We start from the raw sequence: 18,684 nt of genomic DNA on the forward strand, positions 1-18,684 counted from the left end.
CTGAGTGGGGACAGGGGTGTGGCCCGGGAGGGTGGGGCGTACCGAGTCAGCGTATCGTACCGTACCAAAACTAACACGGGACTGCGCCATCTGCAGTGGGGCACCATCGGCCAATCCGGGCTCGGCCTCGGAACTGTGCCTCTTAGCGAGGAGCTATTTCTGTCTGCTATTTCGGGCTCTCGTGCAGACCGCCCCAAATGCCCTCTGCCAGCACGCGCCCACCAATTGCCTGCTCGCAACACACGGTCTGTCTCTATGGCCTCTGTGTCTGCTGTTTCTGCTGTTTCTGTCTGTGTTTGAGTCGAGTTACAGTCTGTGGGCTCACTAGAGTCACTACTCTATGTGCCGCTCCACCAAACACCAGTACCACACGGTGTAGTATGTACGAAGCAGTAGGAAACTAATTGTGAGTAATCCTTGGCACATGACATTGACATATCTGCCTCAGGCTGGAATCATATGGAGATGTGGGTACTGGGCAATAGCCCGTGAGCAGGGACATTCTTCTGATCCTTTTTGACGTTGACTCATATTACTCTTATTTCTGTAGTCTTCCTGGTGGCAAGCCACCTCGACGCTTCTATTTGCTGCTCAACCACGTCGGCGACCTGCCGATGGAAAAGCTTCGTGAGTCGTGACATAACGACAAAGCATATTATTCTTAAGCTTAGATGATCCGCCGCTTGTCGTTATTATTCAACGTCTATCCATCGAGATTAGAGACTCCCGATTTCACCCTACTCAACGAGTCCCCAGGCCATACCTGGCTGGCCGAGGCTCCTTGTTTGTCGTCTGATTTTTTATTTATTTTTCATGAACAGGGGTCAATTTCAAATCACCCACGCCACGGGCAATAATACCTTCATAGTAATAAATAATAAAATATAATAGGATTATTATTATTACCTTCCTTATTAATCATATAGACAAAAAACGACCCGCGGCTTTGGTTCACAAGGACTCGTCGGCCACTGAATGGCCGATGAGATGACAGCAGAGCCTCTTAATCACCGGGTGGACCAACCATGCTCGAACCATCACCCGCGCCAAGCCAGTTCTGGCAATTGCTCAGACCAACCAGCGTGCTCTGTGAACAGTTGGTCCAATAGAACCTCAAAATACACTCCTTACGGCCCCACCTCTCCCGTCCATCACCCAGACTAGCGACTTTTCGCTAGCCTGTGACGATCTCTGAAGAGGTTCGCAGCCATTCATTTGCCCGCTAGTCCTGTGCTGGGCCTAGCCCAGGAGACAGCCTGGTGCACCCGGGCTTGTGACTGGCCGATGCCCGGAAATTTGAAAGTGACAAGCGACCAGGGTCTGCAGCAGCAACACCTGTTCGTTGCTCTTCACCTTGATTCGTGCAGTCACTGCAGTGACGTGTGTATTTTACAGTAGCATAGTATCAACAAGTAACAGTGTACTATTATATACTTTGTCCATATAGTTGAATAGAAAGAGTACAAGTCGGGTTATACGGTCACCTCAAATGACATAATGGGTTCGTTATGCCAAGTCACTCCACGGTCCAGGGTACATGATACATACTAGTAGAGCATACTTTGGAGGATGGTCGGGTAATACAAATACCGCTAATCTGCCGCCCCGCCGACTTTACCCTCTTGTCGATTGGGCCCTTGGCAGGTTGGCAAGGCTCCAAGGCTCACAAGGCTGATTGTGATCTGTTTGTCATGACGTCGAGATTGACTATAGAAAAACAGTCATTGTTAGAGAATTCTGCAGTGCGAGACAGGATGTGGTGCCACGATGTGGATAGTTTGATTAGTGCTCGATCGTAGCACCACAAGAGCATCAACAATCAGTCGGTGTTGTCCGTGGCCCAAGAAGCCCGAGGGCTTTTGCGTGTGCTTCTGCTCTCTCAACGACGTTCTTCTCCGTGGAGGTCGGTGAGAAAAGTGTACCCGAGGCCGCTTGGCGCCACGATATGCGGGTGCCATACACTAGCCACAGGTATGCAGCCAATCAACACTGACTCGGATTGCAATACAGCAACACTATTGGTTCCTGTTAGACCCGCCCATGCACGCCAACAGCGATGTGAGGCGCAGCTCGATTTTTTACACCGCTTCCCGTTGATTGGAATGTCGGAGTCCTTGCCTTACCACTATTACAGTCACATCAGTGGTACGATGAGGCCATCATGCAGGATCGCAAATTGTCGATAGGTCGGATGTGCAGCCACAATTCCGACAGGAGTCTAGAAGAATGCACCACAATAGCAAGAACACCAATAATTATAATTAATAACAGGGAATCAGATCAGAAAGGAGTTACAACCTGCCAGACCGTTGTTTCACACGCTAGTATCGGCGAAATGGTAAAAAATGGGTGCGAAATGTGCGGTGGAACGGAACAGCCCTACGAAGGGATCACTGGATCGACTTTGAATTTGCTGTGGATCTCGAATTACCACATACTTCCACGGAGATTGATTAGAATAATAATTAATCTGGCCGTCGCAGTCGACGAATTCACGGACAATTCCCGCTGCTTTGAGCCTTCATATGATGTTGGTCTGCAACACTCCCAAGTACGTACACAGTGTTCCCTATTGGGCCGTTCGTACAATCAGTCTAAAACCTAATAGGACTAATTTGAGCGAAGTCGAACCATGAATCGCATTCTTGGCGCGTCGATCCGGTGCATGGCGAGCCTCCAATCAGCGGCTGCGGAAATCCACACCCCTTTTTCTGTTCCTCCCTTCTGTTCTCCTTTCCGAACAGGAAACCTGGGTTGATCCAGGCTTTCCGACCGGGGTAGTTGCCACCCCCATTTTTCGTCTGGATAATAAACGACTACTTTGTACAAATTCGCGAGTCAAGTTGGAGACCAAATCCAAAATGTATACTAGGCTACGGAGTACGCCGTAGCCATATTAGCAGCTAAGAAGGCTAATAAACTCTTATGAAATTTGACAATAGTTAGCGAAGCAACCGTGCGTGATCCGCCAACGATCGATCACTATGGAAATACTCGGCTCTAATTACATTCTTTAAAATAAAACGACAGTTGGCCTCAACACAACATCGATGGCGAATATAGCAAGTAGCATTATGATACTATTAATTGCATATTTCGATAATTATCGGTACGGTAAATAAAATTCTAAATAGGCGGATGAGAAGACCCGCCTTTTTGGTAACCTAGTTGGGGGCGGAAATCAACCTTGGAGTCTTGACGAAAGTCTTTTATGGTCCGAGGAATATCCGGTTTGATGATTATTTATGATTCCACACCAACATGGTAACAAATTGATTCCATAATTTTTGCTTTTTTGCTAGCCGGCAATTTCCACTCCGAACGAAAGTCAGCTGTTTATTTGATACTATTGATGGCTTCGGCCCACGCGACAAAGTCTGGTTGACAAATCCTTCGAGCATCTTTTTCCAGCCATTCACATCCGCCAATGCGGCCCTTTCCGATGCCATTAACGTAAGCGTTGTGAGTGATGACTGATGGCGAAGAGCTTAATCTTAAAGAGTGTCTTAGGCGTCTACCGTTTGAAACCCTTTTATGGGCCGTTATCTGTCACTATGACAGAACAGGATATTGTAGTCGATCAACCGTAAGCAATGAAGGACTAACAGAGTCCAGACTAACACGTCGTTGAAAAACCTACGTAAAGTCGCGGACTCGCTTAATTAAATCCAATCCTTCTTTCGGTCCCGAGTCAGAGTTTACGCCAGTGTGTTTTACTCTCGCAGGAATTTTAATAAAATAACATTAGATAATCTCTATGATCAACCAAAACCAGACCGGTCGGAGTCGGCGCGGAATGTGCCAGATGGACTTCAGTTGTAATTCGCTCGGGCTATATTGAGTATTGTCATGATACGGCCCCAACAGACACTCCGCAATAACTACGGAGTAGGGGTTAGAATAAATGATTAATATTTGAGGATTAATATTGCTTGCTGTTTGGCTTGGGGCCAAGGTTAAGCGTGTGCAGAAGTCTGGTCAGACCTTTGTTCATCCTTCGACCACGTGTGATGAGTTGCGCAGGTGCATACATCTTACATGTTACATCTAGTCATGCTGGGTTGATGGTGTAGCGAGTAGACACAGATTGATCCAGGGCCGACGCTAGCCATTACATGACTGCACGTACTATAATATTATTATAAATTGATGATGCAGGCTGACCACCGTCAAGCATGTAACAGGTGGTAACACAACGTACGCAATATTAAGACAATAGAAAAATATAACGAACATGCTCAATAATGATAATAAATAAGATTATTATTATTATTATTTTTCCCCTCAGTCCGTACATCCTGCCCACAGCAGATCCCGACTCGAGCAACAGGCGATATCCGAAATCGCTAAACCGTAACAATTAAATTAACTAATTAAATTAAGATGGGGTCAATTAACCAGCCAATCAAGCGCCGTATTACGACAAGCGAATCGGCAACAGCCTAAAATTTAAATCCTACGTGTCCGTCCCACCGGGCACGCTAGGCCGCTAGCGTGGACGCCGTCTCGAAGACAAGAAAACGTCAACAGCCAATCACCGCGCACAATCCACTACCTTTGGGCGTCGTTCCCTTGCCGAAATCGCTCGGCCTATCGCAGTCGCCATAAGGCGAGACTCGTGTGACGCTGGACTAGGGGACTCTAAAACAGGAAGAATTCCAGAATAATGTTTGGAATTGTAACCCCCTTTTCTCTGCAGGTGCGACGCTGTCAGATATCTGACGGTGGTGCATTCTTGAGCTATTGATTGGTAGGCAAGTGTCAGGCTTGGTACGTTACTATTGTGCGACACAGATACAGATCCCCAACTTCTCAAGGACGTTCATCTCCTCTGGAGAAGAGTGAGTAGTCTCGCGTTACTTCCTCGAATAGGACTAGCGGTCAATCATATGTTCCGTGTTTCTCCAGTTCTGCTTCCGTTCTATTCTGTAGTTCTGCGACTGGGGGTTACAGTATAAGGCATTTTCTTTTTGGCTGCTTGCATCGCTTGCATGAAGTATTATTAATCCTTGTTCGTCATTTCTACTTTTCTAGATTGTTCTTAGTCTCAGATGCATCATAGTAAGCAGACATCATCCACGTTCGTGTTCTGGATCTACTCTAGCCGAGAATGTACGACGAGACTGCCGCTGATTGGCTCATTCTCGGCCCCAGAGATCGTCATCAAGATTCTTAATTATTGATTACATACGGATACCTGAATACAACCCTTCCATTACTATTCCATAGCGTCTTCTGAGAATCAAGGAAGCCTGGCAGCCGGGCAGCCTGCGGAGGTCACCCCCTAGAAAAGGAGAATTTTTGGGTCAGGCTGGAATGCCAGGTTCTGAAACACGCCCGGCCACGTGAGATGAGTAAAAAATGAGAAAGATGACATTTCTAGAAGCCCCAGTCGAAGGAATTTTATTTCAATCGGGCATGGGTCAGATGCAGACGCAGATGCGGATGCAAGGGAGCACGATCCAGAATCCCGGACTATGTCAGCCTGCAGACGACGTAATCGCTTCTGCACATGTACATTTTGTGGCCGGACGGCTCTGGGGGTTCGCTGACTGGTGGCTGCAGGTAGTGAATGTGTGTGTGTGCCACTGTGTGGTTCGTCAGACGTCAAGATCTTGCGACAGACTGCAGTGCAGACAGGGAAGAATGAGCCAAGACATGCTCAAAATAAATTTACCGTATGTCGGCTGTTTGTCAATTTAGGGTAATATGTCGCGCGCGCTCTCGCTATGAATATGTTTATGGTGTGGAGTATCAACCTCTCGTTACTGAGTTTTTTCTATTGACATTGATCAGTGTGTCACTGAACTTGGCGCTTGGCGGCTGTTGTCTGTATCTGGAGTCTAGTAGGAGAATCTGCAAGGTAGGGGCGAGATATAGGAGTAGTAATAGCAACAACGGAGGTATTAACTATTCGGGACAAAACAAATACCGACGTCAGTTCACAGCATGTCCAACTTGTTTCAGACGACCAACGCAAAGGATGCGGGATTGATAGGTCGGTTTGATGATTGGAATACTGATGCACTATGGTTGGCTGGTTTGCTGCGGTCCGGGAACTGTTACTATTCTTATCATCGCGGGTCCAAGCCACGCCCACTCACGAAGGCGCAGACTCAACACGCCAAAGCCAAACACTGAGGCGTCACTAGATTTTCACTTTTTTAGTATATATTACTGCAACATAAAATACGTCTCTGGAATTGTAGTTTATAGAATAGTTAAAAATAAAATAAGAACATGAACAGTGCAGAATGACCTATCCCACACGTTGAACGGGCATCCCGCATTCGGTGGGGAGCCACCTTAAGTCGATTAGAGTGGCCAAGGCTTACCTCATCAGTCTTGCCCTACAGAATCGCCTTACAGGACGAAATACACGCCATTACATTCCCTACCTCTGTTGTTTTTGACACTCTTAGCCCGTAAGGATATTTTCATGGTTTGATTGGTACATTTGCTATATTAGATTTACGTACATAGCTCTTGGTACACCGCACTAGGATATTGTCCCAGAACCAAAAAACGTTCCTATGCCGATCTCCAAACGAATACAGTAATAATTAATAATAAGCTGTCGGAACCATCCTTCGCCAAGTTGAATAGAGTCCTCACGGCACGTCGGAGATAGGATTGTATTGGCCGAAATCAGCACGTTACGGTTCTCGGCAGTACCCTGCACTAGTTTCTCACATAAGCGGTCTTCATTTACCATATTCGTAGATGGACATGATTATAATGACTATAGTCAATATGCATACGTGTACATGGCTTCAAGACATGTGTTATATCAAAGTTTAACTCGTGTGTATGTTGCGAATTTAAAATCATATGGGATGCGACAACGATGCGATACAATTTTAGTTACCCTGGAGAAGATCTTGACGGTCGGATTTCCTGTTCTGTCGTCATGCCTGATCCTTATCCTTGGCCTAAAGTTAAGTCGCGAGTGAGGCATTGGCCTTCAGGCTTCGGGCCTCAGGACAAATCGGATGACTAGTCGCCTGTTGGGAATCGCCGTGGCGGCTATCCTCATTAAAGTTACGGCGATAATACTCCATAGAGGCAGGTGGCATCATATTAAACATTATTTGGGAATCAGGGATGGGAAATAAGAAAGGAATAAGATTTGTAAATTGTCAGTGCTCACAACCCGTGCTTTCGGAGCGTCCTCCGGAGCGAATGGTTAAATTAATTAACAATAATGATTAGGTTTGCGGTAATCGTCGCTTACGCTATTATACTTTAAGGATCAAAGGTTAGTGAGCTGTCTTCGTACTATTCTGTCGGTGACTGGTTCGTATATTCATTGGGAATGCTTGGTGAACTCTAGATAACCTTGGTCGTCCGCACGGTCCAGTAGACCAGTATTACTATTTACTATATCATTAAGTATTAACTCGATATTAATCAATATTAATCAATATTAATACAAGCGTCAACTCCACCTATACGAATATACCGATCAGGTACTCAAATTTGAGTATTGGAGATAGTGTAGGGTTTGACACGACTAGTTCCATCTGTGCGGGCAATCCAATTTCTAATAATCCAGGGACCATGATCCCATCGCTATGGTAAAATGCTGACTTGTCTATCATAGCGCCAACTTATACCGGACTAGGAAGTCGTTTCGGTGGAAGACAACAAACAACCCTATGCCATTAATAATAATCGTAATAGGGGGTACAACCGCCGCTAGCATGTATTTACAAGTTCACTACCACGATTGTTAGTCTGTTGCTAATCCCTGCAATCCGAAAGCCTGGGTCCAACTGACAGGGATCCCCCAGCCAATAACTTTGGCTATACAGAGGATTCGTCTGGAGACTCAAGGCCCTCAGCACAACCAATCGTCCCGTAGGGCGGAAACGAACGGACACCAAGGGATCATGTCCCCGTGCGGTTCGCGAACTATGTGTATTAAGTAATAGTATTATTATACGAATCCCCTATTTGGGTCAACTGGTGTATCGATGTACAGTGTGGTGCATCAGTCGAGTTCGCTGCGCTTTCGAGAATAGTGTATCTAATTTTAGCCGCGTTCCTGATCAGTCTGCAATCGTCTCTCGTGCTGTCGCAGGAGTCTAGCCTTGGCTGTGCCAGGATGGTTTTATTAAACGCCGAGTCTGATATGAGAATAATAATGCACGATAGTATATGGCATGATACAAGAATACTCTGCCCTCGTGCGCCACACTCGTTCAAAATCCCGTCCGTACTTATTAGTAACTATATTATTTACACTAAGATACGCCGTATCAGACAAGGTAGAGATAGCCAGATCATCTGGCACAGTTCTGACATGGTAAGATACCCCAGAGGGCCGAAACGTATTGTAAGCAGTAGCTTACGACACCAAGTCTGTGCTTCGCCTCTCTTGTTGTTATAATTGGCTCTCACGACAGACATGTCTCTCTCCATACTTTTACTAGTCTTGCTCCAGTCTAGCGCCTCGCATCCTCCCAAGTGCACGGTACTATGTCAGGGGCATGCGTTATCTTCTAAGTACTATACTCCGGAGTTAACACCATGCCCTATCGCTAACCACTCCTAACCAGTAAGCACCATTCACCACTAGTTAATCACATATGGAATTATTAATCGAGTCGGCAAACGGCCGAGTTTTAACCGTTGGGGTTGGCCTTTGTTACAGTATTTTGCCACCGCTAAGTTTTGAATTAATTTACTCCGGACGGGGGGAAAGGCTATTGACGGTTTTGTTTTAAGCGCCATTAACGATAACAATATGCAGTGGCTCGTGCCTAGCGATGGCTTAGACGGACCAAGCACAGCCAGTCCTAGACTTTAGAGTGTAGGAAGCCAGTTTAAGAACTTTAACGTCGGTGATCAGGCTTCCGGTTGTTGACTCGAATCTACTGCCAAGTACGTGCCAATACTCAACAGTAAATGCTTGAGTCGGTCTACATCCGTGTTCCATTATCACGGTGAACTGGGCGACAGTTTTGTAATTAGGTTATTATTAAATGTCAGCGCTTGGAACACGTGGACACCGTCTCCTCCTCTAACTCCGGTTTCTCGCACTCTAGGGATCAGACTACTGCATCTCCCAGGGGTCTGGGAACGCATAGCGTCACGGTCGGGAGCCGCCATAGCCTACCAGTGGTGTTCTTCATGATGCCTGAGGATGATCGTCCCCATCATTGTCGTCGAGGAACAGGATTGTTGTGCACGTATCATTATTTCGTACCCGTGCATTGAACCTGCAGTTTGCAGATTGTCAAAATCAGCTGATCGCACGCTCATTGGTCACTCCTATTCTGCACGGCTTGCTCTTCGCTTTCCCGATTAGGAATGTTACGGTCTATACCCTTTAATCTCTGTCTAGCATTGATGATAAGGTAGCATCTACAATTCGACAACTGGCATTGACAAGTCAGGCCCAATGCGAAAAAGCAATAGAAAGAAAAAAGAATGTGAATGTAACAAAGTCATACCTACCCCTGCTCGTAATCGCAAGAAGAGTTGCATCTCATCTGCATCTAGCCCGCACCCAGCAGTCTGGTGATCAGATTCTATTGGCAGACCATCGCGTCGGAGCACCCCATTAGTTTTATTGATTCGCTGCGATATATCGACTGTATTAGCCTGCCCGGCGAGAGGTAGCCTGCTGCGTATTAATCTATTATATTTTTTTCTTACTAAGACTCCGCCAATTACGTCGACAAGACTTGAACTCTCAAGCCCAGTTCACTATGCAATAATGCAGGTTGCCGGCGACCCCGAACCTGATCTGCTTTTTAAAAAGTCAACTGTGTGACGGAAGATGTGTAGAACTCTGTGCAGTTTTCACATGCATGCATTTGCTGTTGAGTTTCCAGAGTAATTGACAATCTCTGGTGTGCATGCGTCAGTCTCGGCCTGGCCGAAGCCTTGATCACGGGGTAACCCAGTCATGCAATCGAGGGGGACAGGGCGCGGGGTATATTGTTAGATATGGTCTTGGAGCTTAAGATTCCAACCAACCACCCTTCGTTGTTTTGTTCTGGTGTGGTTGCACAACGTACGTCGAGGCAGCGCGCCGCCGGACCTGGCATTCAGATTGCTGCATTCATCATGAGGCTTTCGGGCGTTCGTATCTATACGAGTTTCTCTTTTCTGGATATGTGTAGAAACGTATGCAGGAGTTATTCTTTTCCCCGTTCGCGTGTGTAACATGCAGACGTAAGGAAGGCAGAAGGGTTAGATGCAGTTTTCGATCTGCAGGTCGAGGATCTGAGACAATTTTTAAACCGAGTGCGAAGCCGATGATGTGCGGGGTTGGGGGCTAATATTGCAAGTGTATGTACCGACAAGAATGTTTCGTTTTTTTGATAGGTCCGGATTATATCTCGGGTTGAATGAGAAGATAGATAACTGTTTTGGTATGATGTCGCGAAGTGGCACCTGGAAATGGAAATATGCAGTCTGCCTCGTGGTGTAAAAGATGCATCTGAGACATCTTGAAAATATTTCCTGGGTCTCGGCGTCTTGAGAATGATGATATAACTAATTAAAAAACAGAGCTCATAATAACAACTAAGACCAATTGATGTTACGACACTGACTCTGGAAGGCAATTGGCCAACTGGGTGTGTTGCGTTGGGGACTGGAGGAAATTGAATCAATAAATCACTCTCATGTTCAGCACAAATGGACATACATAGTACATCAATTGATATAATTCATTAATATTAAACTATGCACCATACAGACTGTATTTGTTTAATGATTTGAATTACATTGAGCTAATCATCGTATCCTATAGGGTTGGGGGAAAGAACATCAACCGTTACCAAGAATGAATGATATCTAAAGTTCTTCAAATACATCATCCAATAGCTGTATTCAACAAGCAGGAATCACAGTACCTAGTACTGTGTATCTACGTATTCCTCTGCTTTATATATTCTAGTATTACTGTGTGCAATAATTCAACTTGATTCTTGTATTCTGTATATATATCTAGGCTTGTAGCGTACACTTTTCGCTATGAACAATCATTAATGAATAGTATTCTGGAAAAACCATGTATTTAGAGCACAGTTTAAATGATAAAAATCTTATGAGAATCAGAGATACACAAAAATTTGCTAGTATATGGAATAGTGGTATTCATTGCCTATCCTACTTCAGCACTACTTCTAAATGTCCTCTGTGGGCTTCAACATACTCCCAATAAACAACCGGTTACCCCTTGTCATCTTTGCCAGAAAATCCCCTATTGCTGCCCATGAAATATAGGTGCGTCCCTTTTCTCACATTGATCCTAGCTTGGATATGACGGTCATGAACCAGTGTCCATGTCTTTGACCGGCCCGTTTTACAATATGTTGATCCTTTTCTACAACCACAACACTATAAGAACCATCAGCCCTAAATTAATTAACTCCTATTCTGCTTCATACGTGTTTCCATCAGCACCTGCCACGATCTCAATCCCTCAGCGAGGGTCCGACTCAGGCGCTTCCTTGGCGAGCAGATACGCCCCAATTCCTTCGCAGATACGAAGTGCATATCGATTTTCTCCAAGTTCTGGTATTTAATTGGACTGTTTAAATACAGCCTCTTTGTTCAGCTATCCATGGACCGCCTCTTGGCTGACTCGAGCAGTCATCGTCTGTTTCGAAATGCCGTCTCCACCGAATACCTCGACTTCCTAAGCTGTATATCACCCACACCATCCCCTAGTTGTTTTTCAGTCACGTATTCTGTATTCGTTCACACTGTATTAATTAATGTTACCCTGGTTGATCGACGCCAAAACACAAACCAGCTGGCGTATCGACTCCGCGCCTATGCATTTCTAGAAGGTTGGAAAGGCGCAGGAATTTGCTCCACGAACAGTCACATTCATACATTACATCACCTCCACAGTTTAGCATAGCCTAGCTACTGCCTGAATCAGAATTGAGGCGTCTACCGCGGTCTGACTATATCGGCTGGCCCGTGGTTCTGCATGATTGTAGACTTTACGTCGCGACGGGATTTGAAAGTCTGGGCGAATGGGGGGTTGAAAATACACCGCATTTATCCACTATTGCTCTGTAGTGTATCAATTAGCTGTATATTAAGAGCCATAACAATAAAAATGGTTGGTATCTGCTCCTCATTATTGATTTTTTGCCTTCAGCCCTACAGGTGGAGATCCCGTGGACATTGACCGTTACCGGCCTTACAATTCTGGCGACCAAGATAATCAAAATGAAATCTGACTCTGATTCCGACAGTTTCTTTTCATAAGACGATTTTGTAATAGAAATTCCCAGCCTCTATTCCTGATCAGCTGCGTCGATACCGCTAAAATGAACGCTCAGTCCTCATTAAGAAAAGAGAGAGATGACCATTTCTCTGAATATGATCGGCTGTGCAGATATGCAGGCGGGTTACTGTGTGCAGACCGTCTATTGCTAACTGGTTTACGCCTGATTATCTCTAACAGAACAACAGTGAAGCGGTGTGGCACGGGCGGTTGTCAGACCGACACATAGGCCGTAGGCTAAAGACCGTCGAGTCGACTAGTTCATAGCCGACTGGTTCATAGTAATTACTTCGTCGTAGTAACCATACATAGTTCATACAAGCATGGAAAAGGGGCTCCTCCACTGTTAGTCTCCACATAGGAGACTTTGTCCTACGTATTACATTTAACGGCCACTTTGGGCTGCCCGTTATAGCCTATATAGCGGTCAAATTCTATCCACCGATCGCCTACTCTGCACGGTGATTCGGTTGATGGCTGCTGTCTGTCGAACATCTTAATTAATCAATTTAATTGCCACCGCCAATCGGCGCTCCACAATGGCATGTGTCCAGTGAAAGAGAGCAGTGATTAAGGTTGACAGCACTGAAACCTTCGAGAAATGATGCATGCTTCGATCCTACTGTAACATCACATTCTGTCGGAGTCGTAGGGCTGAGCAGCGCTGTCCGTTTAATTTAAAGTGAGCGCGAATCAGAGTCCGGACATGCCTAGCACGTCCATTAGCGCAAGCACTCAACTTGGACTGGACCGACGCGCACAATCTCCCTTTCGGTAGGCCGAGGGCCACTTTTGTGCTAGATGTTCGTCTAGACAAGGATCGTTTGGGACCGTCGGTGCGATGACGGACTAGTTCTTCAATAATAACGACGCTTGCGACCGAAAGCGGACATCTGTATCGAGAGTTGAGAAGTTGGGTAGAGTCTGGTTCCACGTAAGCGCTAGGAAAGAACATGCAGGATTAGGCCGTCCATTAGAATACTGGCCTAGCACCATCCACAATACGCGGACCGGGCTCTATATGAGACACCGAGAATGAAGACCGAAAAAAAAGGTACCCCTGGTCTTCCATATTTTTTCGATTCCCGAGGATGTACTGGAGGAGGACACCGATAATATGGTTTTGCCTAAGTTGCATTTGGATAATTGATGGGCACTCGAGTACTATGTCTGAGCATGCCATTGCAATTGTGTGACAACGTACTGCCAAAAGTTACCACTCAGGCCATAGCCAAGATACATAGGACAACGAGAAAATAAAATTCTACTATATAGAGCATAGCAAGTCAATTAAGAATAGCTCAGCTTGTTCAAAGCCACCATGCCATCTTCTATCCCTCGTAGAAAGTACTGTCCGCTTCCTGGTCGAAACTCACAATTGGTGCCCTGCTACGTGTGCTGCTTTTTCGAGTTATATCAACTTTCCTCGACTTTGCAAGCGTGTCTAGAACTCGATCGACAAGGAGAACTATCCATGTTAGACAATATAAATAAGCATCCACATAAAAATAAACTTACCGGAAAGCATGGTTAGGGAAAATGTGTATAGTATGATTGGATGCGTCATGTATCTGTAGGTTAAATTGAAATCTTTCGCGAATGCAACTTGTGACATGAGAACAATTGCACATAGAAATCGAAATGCCACGGCGACTGCATTGTATACTTGATTTGAATGACGTCTTGTCAATATCGTAAAAATACCGAAGTAGGCCATTGCTAGCCCTACCGTGATGAAATAGTATATGTAGACGAACGTCAAAAGCCCAAGATACACTCTCACGTATCTCATTCCATCAGTATTCGTAGAATCAGGCTCTTCTGGTAGGATGTCCATACTCGAAAAGAGGGCCACAGTAACGTTTCCGGACAAATAACGCCCTTGGTCTTCAGGAATTCCATATACTGAAGCTTGTGTAGAGTTTCCTTCTGCACAAATGTCGGTCGTATTCCACAAAGTAGCCATGACATGACTAATGCCAGCCTTTTCATGAGGGGATTTGCTGAAGTCGATCTCCATATCAACAATTGTACGATTGAGTAATTCCAACGCGAAGCTCTTCAAAGGTGGTGGATCCTCGCAAGCAAACTGCATCGTCTCAAGCAAATATCTCAACTTCAAAGAAATATCCAAAGCTAGGGCGAGAATCTGACAGCCCTCGGAAGAAAGAATGATACTCATATGAAATGGAAAATGCAGATGAGTCCATATCTGTTGTCGAAGTCTTCCGTATCGGTTGCGCGGTGAAATATCGTAGTATGAATGCCATAAAAGATACTAGACCGATTAGTTCAGACGAGTAATTTATAAACTACAAGTCGATGGGTGAAGCATACCACTGTGGTCACGACACCCATGACATGTAAGAGTGATGCCAGCGTCCATCCACCACCGCCTATCATCTTCTTGACAATCCGGGTGACCGAAATTACATGCTCGCCCACGATGATTAAGGTCAAAAGCCCCATTCGTGTGGTGAGATGAGTGTTATCAAGCTCTAGTCCCGGAATATATGTTGAGACTGCAATGACGGCGAGAGACTCAAATAAAAACAGGCCGAACCAGGCAGTCCAAACGTGAGGTTCGGATGGACCGAATGTGAAGTACAACTGTACCTGTTAGTTGAGCCTCCCAAATGATGAAACAGTTCCGACTTACCACTAGGTAGGTGACTCCAGTGACTGAAAGAACGCCGATAATAGCTAGCATTCCTTTTGCAGCTGCATACATTTTGTCATGAATAAACCATAGATTGATCATATATTGTACGGCAAGCATGAAGCGACTTCCAGATAGGAGTGCGCACAACGACCTAAAAGCCCAAACGTTCTCGTCCTGAATGCGTGTTGAAAAACGTGATCCTGCGGAAGCAAACCCAACCATAGTGCATAGCTGAACGACCTTGCAAGTCCGCTCAAAGATTGAATCTCTAGAGAAGCGAAGGTCGAAGAGAGTCACCTGGAGCCAAGTGAACCAGATGATGCCAACAAAGCCGACATATGACCACACCGCTACAAAGCGTCAATCTCCCGAGACACGCCATGAATAGCTTTGATGCTTACTGACCCTTGATGTCTGTAATCTCATGCGTAGCGGAGAATGTGGCGAGATTCGCAACTAGAAATACATCGTAGAACAACTCGATGGGACTAGCATCACTACGTTGGCGTAAGCGTGGCACTGCTCCGCTGTTCTCATCGAGAGGGCTTGCCAGCCAGGGAATAAGGTGAACGGAATATCTGGAAATTGTTAGCATTGGTCGAATCGAGCCCATGTTTGAATGTGGTACTCACTTCGGCCTGTTTGTTCGAGATGGCCTACGAGTTGAGTAAGTCCTGAAAGAAAGAAACGATGATCGCGGCATGGCAGCTATCGATTGCTATATAAGATGGGTATCATAAAGAGGAATACAAGAACCAACGCCGTGAAGACAGAAAATACAGGGGCGGCCGTCCCAGAAGAAGAAGGAGAAGAAGAAGCCGTTTTACAATACAGGGAAGGAGCGACTGCGCTCACTCAGTCTCAGAGTCCACGCGAGAAACTGTCAGCGAACCCCCCAGACTTTCCAGTCCACGGTCGTTGGGTGTCGCGTCTCCTGGCAGACCATCGCCCCCTGGTGTAAGGCCTGCCTCAAGGCGAAGTTTTTCATATTGTTCGCCTGCGTCCTTGATCAATGCTTGAATCTCAACCTCTCGCACTGCGATATCTGCCTTTTCCTTGCGAAGCTCTTCCATCCGATCAAGCAAGAGCTTCTTAGAGCCCTCTGCTTCTGCTAAATTCGCACGCAGCCGTCCCAGCACGCCCGGAAGGTTTGGCAAAGATGCGATTTTTGGTGGCGTTTTTGGACGAGATGAGTTGCCACGCCGTTCACGCTCCATACCGTCCATGCCGGCTCGCGTTTGAGCGGCTTCATAAGCGGCGTTTCGTTCTGCATCCGAGTCTTCCTCCTCCGAGCTTCCTTCCGCCTCGTTGATAAGCTCTCGCATCTGCTCGCGTTGTCTTCGCTGTTGCTCTCGCTCCGCTTTTCTGCCGAGAGAAATCTTGCCATCCTCAACGAACTCGTCGAATCCTTCTGCAAAGTCTTCGTCGTCCCTCACAAGGCGAGTTTGTTCCTTTTCCTTCTTATGGTCGAGAGCCATATAATCTTCTTCGGCTTCGTCCTCTACTTCTAAAGAAATGTACTCGGGTTCATTGGCCAATCGTGCCCGCCGTGCTTTCTTTTCTCTGATCTCCGCCTCGCTCGGTATCGCAGTAGCACCCGACATTTGCATGACTTCCCCGAATTTCGCCGTAACGTCAATTTCCTTCCGATCGTTTTCACTGTCTGTGGCTTTAGGCGTGGAGGGAGTGGAGTCTCGCAGCTCCTTGAGATAATCCTCTCCGTAGGCCGGCCTATCCTGCTCTTGTCCGACTCGAAAAGGCAAATGAGTCGCGGAGCCTGTGGTGCTTGGTGTTTTTTGTAAGGCGTTTTTCTCGAGGACACGCCGACCAAGACCAGGTCGCTTTGGCGTAACAACTCCACTTGCGTCGTCGCCATCATCCACCATGGACGTTTCGCCGGGTCCGAAGGAAAGTCTGAGTTTTGATTTGTGCTTTGGCTTTAGACTCGATGGTCTTTTAACGACGGGTTCGCTATCTTGGAAAGTTTGAGCTTTGATATCTCTAAAATATGGCGGGGTTGGACTAACCTTGACTTGTACTATTATCTTCCTCATCTTCTCCTCCAATCTTGCGCGGCTTGCGGCGATTCGCAAAAGGTGAATTCATAATTCAGAGTATATAAATCCGGCTTGTCAGAGCCAGATATCCTTTTCTGCGACTCGTAGCTGCTGGTATGAAGTGGTGAGGTCTCCGAGTTCAAACTCCGCAATATGAGCTATTCGGCCAATCGTTTCTCCGGTATGAGCTCTCTGCGGGCCCTTCTGCCGCACCGCGATTTCTCCAACCAGCCAGTCCATTCACGCGACATTTGCGACGACCAGAAAACCCAAGACTCCAGTCTAATCACCCAGGTCTAGTCGCCAAAATGCCTCAAGCTCAACCGGAACTCAAGAAGGTGAGTCCATCCTTCTTCCGTAATCGAATGTCTTTGGCCAAAAGAAGAGAAGAAAAAAAATAATAACTAAATTCGTCGACAGTATATGGAGAAACGGTTGTTTGTGCAACTGAATGGAAATCGCAAAGTGATCGGAATCCTCAGAGGTTATGACGTACGTTTATATCCTACCTTACAAACACCGATATTTCTTGTGTTTGGTTCGAAGTGTGCCATGGTTGGAGTCTAACTGTGGTGGGCAGGTTTTTATGAACATCGTCCTTGACGAAGCTATTGAAGAGAAGCCGGACGGCGAGAAAGTGAGGATAGGAATGGCCGTATGTTGAGCCCACTTATTCACAAAGCCTGCATTTCTGCTTACTCACGATTGTTTACTTATTTAGGTCATTCGAGGAAACTCGGTCGTTATGCTCGAGGTTCGTTATATCCCACAAACCCCTCCTCTCAACACCTCACTAATTCCTCTTTCCAGGCCCTCGAACGTATCAGCGATTAGTTTCACTATAAAAAGGCGTCGCCGAAAACCAGAGATCTTTTTTCTTTCTTGTTATGGGAACTTGACCTGGTGTTTATTTCCTATTTTCGTATATCATATCGGAGTTTTAATGGATGGCCGGCTTACACTGTCAATTATTCTTTTATGAATTTGTGTTGGGTTTGATGAATGAAAATGGAGAACAAGTTAAGATAAAAATCAATCGACTTTTGAAATACCATCTTCGAATTTGTTTAGAGATACGCTGGATTGTTCTATTCAGTAAGCTTATGAATAAATCTTATTACTGTAGGGCGACAAAAGTTTGAATATAGCACCGCAACATTTAAAATGGATTGGATATAGGAGCCCTCCACATATTGAAACTAATTGTACATGCGTTTGAATATTTTGTATTATCTATTACGGATGGGATCCTGGGAAGTATTTTAATCTGAGATTAATTAAATATAAATAAAAACGTAGAAATCATGATGCTATATTTCGACTTTTGTTATCCTACTGTAGGATTTCATCGTCTGATATCCTGAATTCCTATCAAATCTGGACTCCATTGTCTTTCCTCGGCCCGATCTTTGCATGCAACGGAGCCGAAAAAAGAATGGCTTGAAATAATGTACAAATACAAAAAGTTTTCATATAGAGTAGGCAAAAAAAAAAATAAACACCGATCTGCTATCCAAGTCATGCAAAAAGCTCCGCTCTGAACTTATTGGGAATCCCTTTGAGTTGTGAAAAGAAAAGCCTAAAATGCCACCAAGAAGAACAAAAAGAAAACCAATAAAACGCGCCTAGTTGCGCCTTTGCCAATTGCAATTGTTTTTATGCTTAAGTCGTAAGACGGAGACAAGATAGAATAGTGTTATAGA

General features: G+C 45.6%; 2 protein-coding genes across 2 annotated transcripts; one reads left to right on the forward strand and one right to left on the reverse strand.

Moving 5' to 3' along the window:
* Window positions 1-13,593: 13,593 nt before the first annotated feature.
* BGW36DRAFT_425847 (nineteen complex-related protein 2-domain-containing protein) lies at window positions 13,594-17,030 on the reverse strand (the record flags this gene model as incomplete). Its single annotated transcript, XM_046220173.1, has 8 exons — window positions 13,594-13,730; window positions 13,781-14,540; window positions 14,600-14,872; window positions 14,922-15,274; window positions 15,330-15,502; window positions 15,557-15,580; window positions 15,780-16,899; window positions 16,952-17,030. The coding sequence occupies 8 exons, from the start codon at window positions 17,028-17,030 to the stop codon at window positions 13,594-13,596; spliced, it is 2,919 nt and encodes a 972-aa protein (XP_046074757.1).
* A 184-nt stretch (window positions 17,031-17,214) lies between these two features.
* Window positions 17,215-18,279, forward strand: BGW36DRAFT_139861 (putative small nuclear ribonucleoprotein SmG). The gene is made up of 5 exons (XM_046209434.1): window positions 17,215-17,319; window positions 17,402-17,473; window positions 17,562-17,636; window positions 17,703-17,735; window positions 17,792-18,279. The coding sequence occupies exons 1-5, from the start codon at window positions 17,290-17,292 to the stop codon at window positions 17,813-17,815; spliced, it is 234 nt and encodes a 77-aa protein (XP_046074758.1). The 5' UTR covers window positions 17,215-17,289; the 3' UTR covers window positions 17,816-18,279.
* Window positions 18,280-18,684: the final 405 nt, after the last annotated feature.

Source organism: Talaromyces proteolyticus (genome assembly GCF_021365285.1).
Source record: "Talaromyces proteolyticus strain PMI_201 chromosome Unknown BGW36scaffold_4, whole genome shotgun sequence".
NCBI lineage: Eukaryota > Fungi > Ascomycota > Eurotiomycetes > Eurotiales > Trichocomaceae > Talaromyces > Talaromyces proteolyticus.

Bases quoted from the DNA above. Each gene is read 5' to 3' on its own strand.
- BGW36DRAFT_139861 (XM_046209434.1), top strand. From the start codon at position 17,290: ATGCCTCAAGCTCAACCGGAACTCAAGAAG. The intron at 17,320-17,401 runs GTGAGTCCATCC...ATTCGTCGACAG, and splicing joins CTCAACCGGAACTCAAGAAG to TATATGGAGAAACGGTTGTT. The intron at 17,637-17,702 runs GTATGTTGAGCC...TTACTTATTTAG, and splicing joins AAGTGAGGATAGGAATGGCC to GTCATTCGAGGAAACTCGGT.